The 14,152-nt window shown below is 35.4% G+C and overlaps 1 protein-coding gene and 1 pseudogene across 2 annotated transcripts in view; one reads left to right on the forward strand and one right to left on the reverse strand.

Annotated features, from left to right (window-relative positions):
* Positions 1-14,152, reverse strand: part of RSBN1L (round spermatid basic protein 1 like) — a 117,948-nt gene that overhangs the window by 51,633 nt on the left and 52,163 nt on the right. The window contains exons 2-3 of one of the 2 annotated variants that reach the window (XM_053553891.1): positions 11,076-11,192; positions 1,986-2,626 (exon numbers count right to left, since the gene is read on the reverse strand). In XM_053553891.1, the coding sequence (XP_053409866.1) occupies positions 1,986-2,626; positions 11,076-11,192 (758 nt within the window). The remainder of the gene's footprint in view (positions 1-1,985; positions 2,627-11,075; positions 11,193-14,152) is intronic. The other variant, XM_053553892.1, reaches the window with a different exon arrangement.
* On the forward strand, positions 4,634-4,732 carry LOC128560557 (uncharacterized; annotated as a pseudogene).

Below are 14,152 nucleotides of genomic sequence, written 5' to 3' on the forward strand. Positions count from 1 at the left end.
TTGTATCTGTTTCTTCGTTACTAAAATAAGATTGTAATAAGAAATAAATAAATAAATTATTACATATAAAATGCTTAGAACGGTCTTTGACACAGTGAGTAACTCAATAAATAGTAGACAGTATAGCTAGATGCCAGTCCTGATTCTGCCACTAAAATCAGATATAATCTCACACAAGTAACTAAACATTCTGGAATTCTACAAAGTGACAGGACTAGTGGTTGCTCTATAGCTTTCTTTTAACTCAGAAAAATATTTAATTTCAATTCTCAAACATGTTATATTAGGGAATACTTCCCCCTCACACACATTAAAACTTAAAATACTGCCTTATTTTCTAGACTATGGTACTATAGAATATACACTAAACATATTGTTGGGGGGAAGGGGATTGGTTATTTGTGGATGTGATTAAACATCCAAACTATATTTTAAAGTCGACACTAACTTGAATACCTGTTCAAAAACAAAAACCCATAGAATAAGGGAAAAGAGCCCTGGATGAGGATTAAGATTTTGTTCTACTCCTGACACTGCTGATAACTGTAAAATAACAACATACTGCTTTCTATGTCTGTTAACCTATTTTTAACCTAGCAGTGGTTCCTTTGGTGCTAACCACACCTGTAGGGAGCTTTAGTTTCTGAGCCACACACCCTCCCCAATGATCCATTTATGACTTTTTTTCCTTCCTTCTAAACTAAAATATTGTCAATTATTCCTATTTCTAGAAAACCAAAATCTGTATCACCAACAAATGTGAGAATTGGCTGATCTACTAACCTAAACAGTACTCGTTATATTTTATTTTTTATTTTTTGAGAGAGAGGGTCTCACTATGTCACCCTTAGTAGAGTGCTGTGGCATCACAGTTAACCTCCAACTCTTGGGCTTAAGCAATTCTCTTCCCTCAGCCTCCCACCCCAACGCCTAGCTATTTTTTTGCTGTAGTTGTCATGATTGTTTAGCAGGCCCAGGCCAGGTTCAAACCTGCCAGCCCTAGTATATGTGGCCAGTGTCCTAACCACTGAGTTAATGGGCACCGAGCCCCATAAACAGTTCTTAATTTGAGTAGATGTGACAAAGTCAGGGGCCTCTTATCTTTTCTTTTCCTTGAGACAGAGTCTCATTCTATTGCCCAGGCTACAGTGCCATGACCGTAGGCTAGCTCACAGCAACCTCAAACTCCTGGGTTCTAGCTATTCTCCTGCCTTAGTCTCCCAAGAAGCTGAATTACAGGAGCCAGCCATGATGCCCAACTAACTTTTCTATTTTTAGTAGAGATGGGATCTTGCTCTTGCTCAGGCTAGTCTCAAACTCCTGAGTTCAAGAGATCCTCCCCACCTCTGCCTCCCAGAGTGCTAAGATTACACTCATGATCCACCACGACTGGCCTTTTAGACGGGCCCATGTTCCCTTTCAAGAACCAACAGACTTAATTCTGTCTCTGCTTTCTAGAATACTATCTATTCTACACTGTAGAGATGGGTAGGAAATGGAAATTCGTTCAATATATGTACTTTTATTACATAATTACACAATAACTGATGATTCCACAATATATTTAATAGCCAACATTTATTAAGTTACTCCTATGTAATGGACTCAGTGTTAAGTACTCTTAAGGCATTACAAAGATAAAAGGCAAATTTTAGGTGATTTTCAGGAAAGAAAACTGTTGTAAGGACTAGAAAACTTAGGACTAAATTCATTTCATTATGTTCAAGATAAATCTCTGCCAAAAAGAACAATAGAACCAGAATCATTTCATTAATTATCTTTAAGAAAAAAACAGTTAAGTAGAAACTGAAATTTAAACTCTGATGTTCATATCAATAATTTGCTCTTAATACTTCCAAATGGTTTAATTATATGCTCTTACCTTTTTCTTTCAAACCTACAGCAGAATTAGAAAAAAAGAACAGAAACTTGTCTAAAATATACAATTAAAAATATTTTGAAAAATAAAACTAAAAACCTCTTACCTGAGCATGAAAATTAGACATAGTTGTTGTCTCTATATCTTTCTTTCCCAATATCTCCATTTTCACTGGTGAATTGGGAAAATTAAATGAAAAGTAGTCTAAAAAGTCAGGTAAATAAGTAGCTGCCCCATGAACAATACCCATTACATAGAAAGCTGCAGAGTTTTCATTTTCACTGAATACTAGACTCACAAACTCTTCTGCAAATCTCTCCATCTCCACAGGAGACAGGTGGGAGAGTTCGTTACTGTAGGCGTGGATAACTGATGCGCCTCCATTGGGCTGGTGCTCAATATGAATGAGTTGTTTGAATTCCAAAGTATCCAACCTTCTCAGGTTATTCTGAACTCGTGGCTCCTTTAATGAGACAAACGGAAACTCACTGTTCTCTGGAATTTTGGGATCATAGTTCTTAGTATCCAAATTCTTTCCAATATAATCCTTTATGCTATCATTTAGAATTCCTTTGGCTTCTTGATCTTCAATATCAGATAACAATCCTGAGCAGATGGTCTGAATAGATTTGCTATACATTTTTGGACGCTTCCGTTTTTCATTCTCTTTGTGTTTCTTTTTCTTTTTCTTCTTTACCTTTTTAACTTGTAAGTCTTCTACATTTGTTTTTGGTTTCTCCTTCCCACCTGTTGGGAAAAATTTTTTTTGAAATTCTATATTTCAATTACTTAAAAAAACATGCTTTAGGAACTGTTCTGTAATAAATAAGTTTTCTTCTGACACTGCCAAAAACTTACCCAGAATTAATTTTATATTTGGGACTCATTTTGCACAGTACTGATAATGAAAATTTAGTCAGTCTCTCTCATTCACTGTACACACACACAGAGATGAATACTCAGGACCAAGTTATACCTATGGTGTGTGCTAACATTTTGACATGCAGCACATGCTTCATCAGTGTTTACTAAAGAGATGGATATTTTAGAAAGCATAATCTTCAAATTTTAAAAGCAGAAATTCAGAAACAGAAAGTTGAAAAAAGGTCAATATGAACAATGCTCTCTAGTTGTTTCTTTCCCATTGATATCAATTTTACTTTCTCTGAGGTCTTAAAAATTGCATCTAAGTAGCAACGAGATTTAAAAATCATAAAGGAAGAAAAATAATTGTATAGTGTAATAGCAACAAACACAGTAATTCCTTAGCATTTTACCGCATTTCCCCCATAGTATTAAAATGGTCTATTTTAGGTCCACCACAGTTTATAAAATTTCTGAGTGAAGACCTAACATGGTACCACAAAGGAGATGACAAAATTAGAATGATCCCTCATTATTAGCTCAAATAATACCCATGCTGGTAAAGAGATGAATAAAAAGACAAGGGACACTGTATGTTTGTATATTAAAGATGCTGTGTGAACAAAGGTAAGTAGACTGTGAACAAAGGTAAGTAGACTGTGGGCTCAGAAATTTAGAAATCCAAAAAGTAAAAGATTAAGCCACAGAAGCTGTACAGCTATAAAATCTATATAAGCACTTAGCTTAATCACAGTTATATTCATTTCTATGTAAGAAAATCAGAAAAAAGTAAACATCCTCACAAGAAAGGTAATATTAAAAAGTCACTGAGCTAAGGGTTGAAAAAGAAGGCATTTGTTGTTTCCACCTGTTATTTCAGTTTCACAGATAACCTGCCATGCATGAAATTCTCCCAACCATCATGACCAGTTTCTTCTCTTTACTTTTTTTCTTTTTCAGATAGGGTCTTGCTATATTGCCAGGGCTACAGAGTATAGTGCAGTGATGTAGTATGGCTCGCTGCAACCTCAAACTGCTGGGCTCAAGAAATCCTCCTGCATCAGCCTCTCAAGTAGCTAAAACTACAGGTATCCACCACCAGACTGAGCTAAATTTTTTATTATTCTCTGGCCACAAGCAATCCTCCAGCCTCTGCCTCCCAAAATGCTACAATTATAGCTTTACCGGCTGCTTTACCTAAATTTTTCCATCTTCACATATCCTTTATTCCTTTCTGTTTCCAATGAGGGAGATGTTCTAGTTACAAAAATAAGTCCCTCCCACCAACTCTAAAAACCCTTGCTGAATAGTCTTCTCTTGACCACTAAACTTCTCATAAAGAATCATCTATGCCCAGTGTCTTTTTTTCACCACCTTACCATTTTTACCACTTAAATTGTGGTTCTATCTTCAGTCTATTCAAATATGCTTTCCCAGAATGCTGAAATATCAAATCCAATGTTTTTTTTGTTTGTTTGTTTTGCAGTTTTTGGCCAGGTCTGGGTTTGAACCCATCACCCCCGGCATATGGGGCTGGCACCCTACTCCTTTAAGCCACAGGTACTACCCAAATCCAATGCTATTTTTTCAAATCATTCTTCCTAATCTCTCCAAGATTTGAGAGAATAATCCACAATCCTTAACTGTTTTTGACTTCCTTGGTAAACCTGTCTTAATTTTTGGCCTAATATCTGTATAACTATCTCTCATCCTGAATGCTAAAGTCATATTAACCTGTCCATAATTTTTATATATTGTTTTGATTATGTCTTGGCTAAACTGCTTTCAGGGGCTCTCAATTCCTACCTATAAAGTATAATCTCTTCGGTATGGAATCCAAAGACAGTACCCTCAACTATTTTGTGCTCTGGCCAAATTACACTACTTACTGTGCTCGCTTTGGCAGCATATATACTAAAGTTGGAACTATACGGAGAAGATTAGCATGGTCCCTGCAAATGGATGACACAGGAACCGCTCCATATTTTAAAAAGCAAAATAAAAACAAATTATACTACTTACTTACAATTTCATATAAAACATACATAGTCCTCCCTTATCTTCTTACTACTGGCAAATATATTTTCTCTCTCTAGAACATCTTTGCTTCCTCAGTACTTACCACTGAACTCTTTCCTACTCATCCTTTAGCAACTTTTGGGTCATTGCTTTCATGTTGCTTTTCCTCAAAATCACTCACTCCTAACCCATAAAAAAAATGTTTCATTCACAGGATACCTGTATAACCATATATCCTTCAGAACACTGTATGAGTGAAACAAATAACTTTTATATTAATTCAGAGTGAAATGATACTTCTTTTTCTATCATTGTATCCCTCACAGCACCTTGTATACATAGCACTTAATGAAACTATGAATGAAAAGATTTGTCTTACTAGCAGACTACCCTGAAGTTTATAGTTTTTCCCTTGCCTCTCCTTTCAGTCAAGTTTTTCCACATACAAATACCACTATATCCTATCCCTGCAAACAACAAACATTATCTCAAGGTGATAGCAATTCTATAAAAGTAAAGTTCAATGTTAATAAATTGTCAATCCTAAAACTTCTAACAAGTTAATAATTCTTAAGTGTGCAATGAAAACCAAATTTGTATCATCATGAAAAGCAAAAATAGAAATCTGTCAACGTTAATTATACAGGTTTGTAAAATCATACAAGACAAAGTGTTCTCTAAAGCAATGGTCGTCAATCTGTGGGTCACAATCCCTTTATAACAATGAAAATACATCGCGGGCATTAGGAAGGTTGAGAACCACTGCTCTAAAGAGTCTATATGGAAGTAGTTACAAAACACTACTACCACATACACGAGGGCTGGCGGGTTCGAACCTGGCCCAGGCCTGCTAAAACAACAATGACAACTGCAACAAAAAAAAATAGCCGGGCATTGTGGTGGGCGACTGTAGTCGCAGCTACTTGGGAGGCTGAGGCAAGAGAATCACTTGAGCCCAGGAGTTTGAGGTTGCCGTGAGCTATGACGACACTCCACCAAGGGCGACAAAGTGTGACTCTGTCACAAAAAATAAATAAAATAAAGGGCACAGGTGTATTCATTCCTAAACCTTATAACTGAACATACATGTAAAACCACGGAAATTAAATTGTTTGCCAAAATAAATTTTCATTTGAATGAAAATACATGTTTAATATCCTACTACTCCTACTACACTTATTCCTAACACAAACAAAAGTCAAAATAGAAAATATCACATTACTTTGTGATAGTATTTGCCTAATAAAATAGACATAACATTTAGACTGCATAACGCTTAGTCTACTCCCTAGACTGAGGATGAACCAAAAACAATTATGGTAGTCAAAAACTGAAAAATGCAAACTACTAAGAAATCAGTTAAGATTCTCATATTAAGCATCAGGGAGTTAAAGACCCATGGCAAACTACTCTGTAAGTAAACATGAAAGTGAGCATAGTGTGCACAATAGATAATATTTGAGACTGCTATCCTTAGAAAGTCTTGCTTTCAAAGTTGGCCCTTAGCTGGCATCTGGGAACTTGTATTTCGGGGGTAATTCCCATGGTTCCCTGATTGAGAGTGGTTCAAAGTACCTAAAAAGTTTGTGCAAACAATATGGTTTATGCTGAACACTTCTTGAAGTCTGGAATTTTGGTTTGTGCTAGGCAGACAATGCCTATATGACCAACTCCCAGTAAAAACTCTAGGCAGAAAACTCTAGGTATTGAGTCTCCAATGAGCATCCTAGTGGACATTTCATGTGTTGTCACAATTCACCCTGCAAGAATTTATTTTATTTATTATTTATTTAGAGTCTGACTTGGTCACCCTTGGTAGAGTGCCACGGCGTCTTAGCTCACAGCAACCTCAAACTCTTGGGCTCAAGCAATCCTCTTGCCTCAGCCTCCCAAATAGTTGGGACTACAGGCACTTGCCACAACACCTGGCTATTTTTTAGAGACAGGGTCCTGCTCTAGCTCAGGCTGGTCTCGAACTCGTGAGCTGAGGCAATCTACCCACCTTGGCCTCCCAGAGGGCTAGGATTACATGCGTGAGCCACCACACACAGCTCCTGCAAGGATTTAATGTATCCTTGTATGATACCACTGGAAGACGACTCCTGGAAACGTATGTCAGGACATTGTCCCTGTGCTTTTACTCTTTGCTGGTTTTACTTTTTATCCTTTCACTAAAATAAATCATAGCCTCAGAACAACTGCTGAGTCTAGTGAGTCCTTACCCTTGCCGACTGCAGAACCTGAGCATAGTCGTAAGAACCTCCAATGTAAAATGTATTCTTTACATTAAGCCAAACTGATTTCAAGAGGCTTATATAATCTCTCACTCATTTCCTGTCTCTACATATGAAATGCAGTAATGTATATATAGAAATGTTTTAAATACTTTAAGGAAATAAGACCATTTTGAGTATCAATTTTCTTCTCTTATACTAAACAGTATTTAAAGTAAATATTCAGTATCAAAACCTCATAAACGGGGTGGCACCTGTGGCTCAGTCGGTAAGGCGCCGGCCCCATATAACAAGGGTGACGAGTTCAAACCCAGCCCCGGCCAAACTGCAACGAAAAAATAGCCGGGCGTTGTGGTGGGCGCCTGTAGTCCCAGCTACTCGGGAGGCTGAGGCAAGAGAATCGCTTAAGCCCAGGAGTTGGAGGTTGCTGTGAGTTGTGTGAGGCCACGGCACTCTACCGAGGGCCATAAAGTGAGACTCTGTCTCTACAAAAAAAAAAAAAACCTCATAAAGGATCCTGGTAAGTGTGGACAGAATTGCTATCTAAGTAACCCAGACCATTATGAAATGTCAGATTATATATATTAAATAAAAGGGGTTTACAGGGGAACCCTCCCTCCTCTGAGCCACACAGATGCATGCACACAGTGGATCACAAACATATGTAGTGGGTGACGCACACAGTGCTATAGATACACACATGCACACACAGTCAGGGCCAGAGAGAGAAAACACAAGGCTGGGAGTGAGAGAATTAGAAACAGAAAGAGATGCAGACATACATATAGCCAAAGAGGAAAAGACACAGAGACAAAGAACCACATATAGGAATAGATACAAAGACAGCATGTGTAGTCAAAAGCGGTTTTATACACATATTTAAAAGCTTTTAAAATCACGAGTTCACTGGGATTAATTTCTACCACTAACTTTAGTAAACTTTTTGTGTTAATAAAATGAAAAAAAGGTTACTGAGAAAAACTGAATCTGATTTGATATCTGATATGAGAATTAATATAGAGAACTCCATTATCATACATAGAAAAAAGATAGCAATTGGTTTAGCTATTTTCATCCTTTGATCTTTGGGAATGACTTTGCTTTTTTCATACTGCAATGTCAACATGGTGCCTGACATAATTTACCTACCTGTGACCTTTAGGTACATTACCAATAACCTTGGACACTGGCTTCTTTTAATCCCCATTCCATCCACCTGCTTGCCAGCAAACTTCTTTAATATGTTATAATAATAACACTCAAAAATACTATAATCGTAACATGTTTGTTCTTCTAACTTATCATTAATAAACAAAATTAAAATGGCTGGAACATACACACATGCTCAGAAAAAACAGATAGTAAACTTTAGTGTAAGGATCAGACCCAATAAATACGCTTATATTTCAAAAGTTAAACTATTTCTAAAAGAGCAAATAATACAATTTTATCAATGACAAAATACTTACAAGATTCTTACATTAATAAAACACATTTTAGCATGTATATAATAGTGTAATTCCAGTCATACAAAAACCTGACCCAATTTTTAAGAAAAACATGACAGAAATAAAACTGATGAGGAATAGCATTAACATCTATTTTAGATTTCCAAATGCCATCACCAAATGATCAATGGCTGTAGGTGCAAGGTCAGAGTTATCGGAAGAAAAAGTTAGAAAGAAAGACTAAAAGTTAGATGCCATAAAGGAAAAAGGGACACACAATAGTAAATCACTCCATCAAATTGAATCTGATATTACTCCAAGACATCAACAACACAGGCGGCCTTTCCTTAACCAGAGGCTTACTTGGAAATGGTCACACATGCTGAGCAAATTGTTTTGGCTGGATAGTAATAATAGCTAACATAGTGCCTTCCAAATGAATCATGTTTTTATTCACTTAATTATTTATAGAATACATGCTGAAGAGTTAGTTTGGTTTTGTTGCTATTTGATAACAAAAGTTAATTAATCTTTCATACATGTTTACACAAAAGATTCATATCCACTTACTGATTATCTGTGAGCCAGATATCATACTCGGCATTTATCATAGACTTTCCTGCATATAATCTTCACAACACTGTATGGCCGTAATTAAATTATTACTTCAATTGTAAATACATTTTTCCTAGATTTTTCCATGGTCATTTAAGAAATCACAAATTCATTTTCAAATCTATCTCATTCTTTCTCCTATCATCACTAGTTTCAGTTTAACTCAGTTCAAAATATCTCCTGAATTGGTGTCTACTTTGAAGTCAAGGTTAATATCGTTTATTCGTAGAAAAATCTCCATTTTAAGGCTATTTTAAATTATTTGCACATGTAATCTCTACATCACAAAATTCACACTGTTAGGAATCTAGTATTCAATAGAGAACACATGAGGTTTTATAAGTATTTCTAAGACATAGATTCCTTTTCAAGTAAGAAATTTATATCACTGTACATTCACATAGATTATAATGATTTAACTGAATCAGAAAAAAAAGGACTTTTGACTCAACTAAGTAAACACAATCATTAATTATTAGCTGCTGTATTGAACTGGTGTGGTTAGGTTCAATTCTTGTCTCAAAGGGTTACAATCTAATTAGACAACACAAATAAAACATGCTGGGAAAAGGAGAAGAACAAAAGGATCATCAACATTAACCGAGAAACCATCAACTTAAGCTCCAAAATGTTTCTTAAAGCTTGAAAGAGTATTATAGAAAACAGAGTTCTGATATATAGAAAACAGAGTTTATATAAAGTGCCACCAAAGAACATCTGGAAACATGACCAAGAATGAAATGAAAACATAAAGTTTAATACTTTCTATCCTAAATAACATAAATTAACCAGTTATTCTACTGCACATGCAGTCCTATAACCTTTTCTCTCTTATGCAGATATAATGGCTATCAAAAATAAACTAAATATAAAATTAATCAAGGTCAATGTATTCTGATCAGCAACTGTCAACTTCATAGGACAGGTAATGAATTTGCTAGCTATCTAGCAACATACTATTAATCCTTCTGACCCTGTTCAGTGAATTTAAAACTGTCCTTATTTCTATTCTACCATAAATTCTTAAAAAGTTCAAGTTTATTAATAGGATTTGTATTATATTTATCATCTAAACACCTACCCCCAAAATTCTCTCTACCCTATCTCCATGCATAAAATAGCAATTGAATGCCATTGGAAAAAAAAAAAACAAAACCAGGAAACAAGACGAGAAGATATTCTTAAACATGCAAGAAACATTTCTCTTCTGATTTAGCTCACAGTAAAATGTTTCCTCTAAATTCTAGACTGAGCTCAGGTGTTCAAACATCTGTGAGATCACTTCCTTCACCATACCTATCATGCTAAAAGCTGCTTCAGTAATTTTTCTTAATTTCTTCCTTTTGTTTTAGATTATCTAGATAATTTATTTTAAATAATTTAAGAACTCTAATAGCTTAATAAAGTTAGCCTTCATAACTTCTTAATGACTCACTAAATATACTAAGGATGTTACTATACAGATCAGAACTCTCCACTATTACATATATTTTTTATTTCCTCATCATTAATATATTCTCTGCAAAATACATACACTTTTTATTTCATCATTAATATATTCTCTGCAAAATACATATACTTTTTATTTCATCATCATTAATATATTCTCTGCAAAATTCAACACCAAATAATGCGTGTGTGAGAGAGAGAGAGATATAGAGTCTTACTTTGTCACCCTCCGTGGAGTGTCATGCATCATAGCTCACAGCAACTTCAAACTCTTGGGCTCAAGAAATCTTCTTGCCTCGGCCTCCCAAGTAGCTGGAACTATAGGTGCCTGCCATAACATCCACCTCTTTTTAGAGAAGAGATCTCACTTTTGCTCCGGCTGGTCTTTAACACCTGAGCTCAGGCAATCCACCTGCCTTGGCCTCCTATAGTGCTAGAATTACAGGCATGACCCACTGCACCTGGCCACCAAGCAACATTTCTTAATTTACTCACTTAGCCAGTAAGTATGCTAAGCAGTATAATTAAAAAAAAAAACAAAAACTAAAATTCCTAAATAAAACTTACTTTTCAGCAAAATCTTTACTTCTCCATTCTCTTTCTTGATCTCATTCATTACTTTATGTTTCTTTTTCTCTCTTTCTTTTTCTTTGTCTCTCTCTTTAATTTTGTCTTTGATTTTATCTGAAAGACAAAATAAAGGAAATATTTAAAACCATGACAATTTCATTTTTCTCCATAAACTATACCTTAATGTCTAGAACTACAGTATACAAAGGAAATGAGAATGAGAAACAAATGTGCCCTTTTTCCTTCTTCTCAGGTTCTAGGAAATATTTCTAAATTTTGTTTTTCATTTAATATGAAATACATGTCAAAATTTATCATTATGCATTTCATTCTAATGATTATTCTTTATTTACTTCAAATCACTTAAAATAATTGGCTGACTTTAATTGCAGAGAGAAAGCTACCATTTAGAAAAGTGCTAGCTTTGAAATTGGGTATATCTGAATTAGTAACATAACATCAAAAAAAAAAAATCACTCAACCTCAGTTTCCTCTTCTGTAAAATGGTAGTTGATACCTTCCTCATAAGGTTACTATAAAAATTAAATTAAAAAAGGATATAAAATCACTATGCAAATCCTGGCATCTGTAAGACTACATGTTAACTCACTTACCCTTGCACATTTTAAAAAGAATATGACTAATATGATTAGGTGGTGATACTGTGATTATTAAAATAAAGGGCATAAGAACTGTAGGAATTGCTGCTTACTTACATTTTAAAAATTGAAACTTTGAGCTTATATACTTAATACCTTACTATTTGTTTGTTCAATCAACTTATGTGCCCAGCAAAAGACAAAATATAGAGGACAATGTAAAAAGCTTATTATCATTCATTAAAAAGCCATGATAGAAGCACACAAAAACTGTAAAATACCCTGGACATATAACAGAGATTATGCAGTGTATATGAACACTGCATAATCTCTTAAAAAGCCCTCCCAATTTCTTTTCTATAAATAGTAATCCAATCCTAATCACCTAAAGATTAAATTACTATCTACATCAGCACTGCCCAACAGAATGCTAGCCACATATGTAAATTTATATTTCCTCAGAGCCACATTAAAAACATTTTTAAAAGGTAAAATTAATTTTAACAGTGTATCTTATTTCACTCAATATATCCAAAATATCATAATTTTAACATGGAACTGATATTAAAAATTATTACTAAAGTATTTTATGTTTGTTTTTTTAATAACAAGATTTAAAAAAAAAATTCAAAACCCACTGTATCTTTTGTATTTATGACGATTCAAACCAGCTCCATTTTAAGTGTTCAACAGCTACATAAAACTAGTGGCTACCATATTAAATAGCATGGGTTTTTGGTAAGTTATATTAAATAAACCTATTTTAAACTTCATTATTAATAATTTAAAAATATAAATTAAAAGACACCATTTTCACCTATTATACTGACAAAGTGCTTTTTCTAAGTGATATACTCCAACGTAATGATAGAACAGTTGATAGTACAGCAAACAAAAACAGGGATTCACTGGTTCAACAAATAAGCAGTCTGTATCTAAGAAAAACGTTAACGATAACAGAGGTCATGAATAAGCTAGATCTTTTTTGGTATATAACTTAAATTCTACAATAGATTCAACTGTCTTTACCTTTCTGATTCATCTGCTAGTCTTACTTTCTGATCTTTATTTAAAGTCCTAGGAAAATGTGAATTGTAAAAAACAAGAGAGAAATACAGTCCTTGAAATCCTGTCAATGGCTGCCATCTAGTTCTATGTTCAAAATAGCTGGAGCTTAGAAACACACGTAGGTTAATACTTCCCAAGAAACCAAACGTTTTTTTTCTTTTGGAGGAGTCTCACTCTGTCCCCCTGGGTGAGAGTGAGTATGGCATCATAGCTCACACACAGCAACTTCAAACTCTTGGGCTCATGCGATCCTCTGGCCTCAGCCTCCCAAGTGCACTACAGATGCCTGCCACAACACCCAGATTGTTTTTCTATTTTTAGTAGAGACAGGGTCTTGCTCTTGCTTAGGCTGGTTTCAAATTCCTGAGCTCAAGCAATGAACCCATCTGGGCCTCTCTGAGTGCTAGGATTACAGACATGAGCCACCACACCTGGCCCAAAATTTTCTTTAAAATGAACTATTTATTTATCATTTAAAATCATAATTGAAGACAAAGTAGTTCTCTAAAATGTCTCCATATTTCTTTTTCCAATCATCCATGTTAATCTCATTAACCTAAAAGTGTTGTTTCAGTAACCACCATTTAATTTTATTAAGCATAATATTCACGGCTCCATGCCATGTGGTTACGGCGCCAGCCACATGCACTAGCCCCTCCCTGGGCCAGCTAAACAACAATGACAACTGTAACAAGAAATAGCCAGGCATTCTGGCAGGCACCTGTAGTCCCAGCTACTTGGGAGACTGAGGATTAAGCCCAAGACTTGGAGGTTGCTGTGAGCTGTGACGCTATGGCACTCTACCCAGGGTAACATAGTGAGACACTGTCTCAAAATAAAACAAAAAGATTAATTTTTTTTAAAAAGTATAATATTCATATAGAAAATGTACACATGTGGGGCGCGGTGGCTCACGCCTGTAATCCAAACACTCTAGGAGGCCAAGACAGGTGGATTGCTTGAGCTCACCAGTTTGAGACCAGCTTGAGCAAAAGCAAGACCTCGTCTCTACTAAAAGTAGAAAAACTGAGGCAAGAGGATCGCTTTAGCCCTAGTTGGGGGATGCTGTGAGCTGTGATGCCACAGAATCTATCCAGGGTGACAGCTTGAGACTCTGTCTCAAAAATTAAAAAAAAAAAAAGAAAGAAAATGTTCACAAATGGAGCTGAGAATTGTAGTATGTATCCACTTGAGCCCAGGAGTTTGAGGCTATAGTGAGCTATGACAGCACCACTGACTAAAACCTGGGCAAAAGACATTCCATCTCTAAAGCATAAATAAGAAACAAAAAGAAAATGTATGTAAGTATACACATACAGCTCCATCTCCACAAAACTGAACATACTTGTGAAACTGCACACTAGAATCCCTGTGTTCCATTTCGGTCTTTGTGCAGCACCCCTGAAG

Source organism: Nycticebus coucang, chromosome 11, assembly GCF_027406575.1.
Source record: "Nycticebus coucang isolate mNycCou1 chromosome 11, mNycCou1.pri, whole genome shotgun sequence".
NCBI classification, from domain to species: Eukaryota; Metazoa; Chordata; class Mammalia; order Primates; family Lorisidae; genus Nycticebus; species Nycticebus coucang.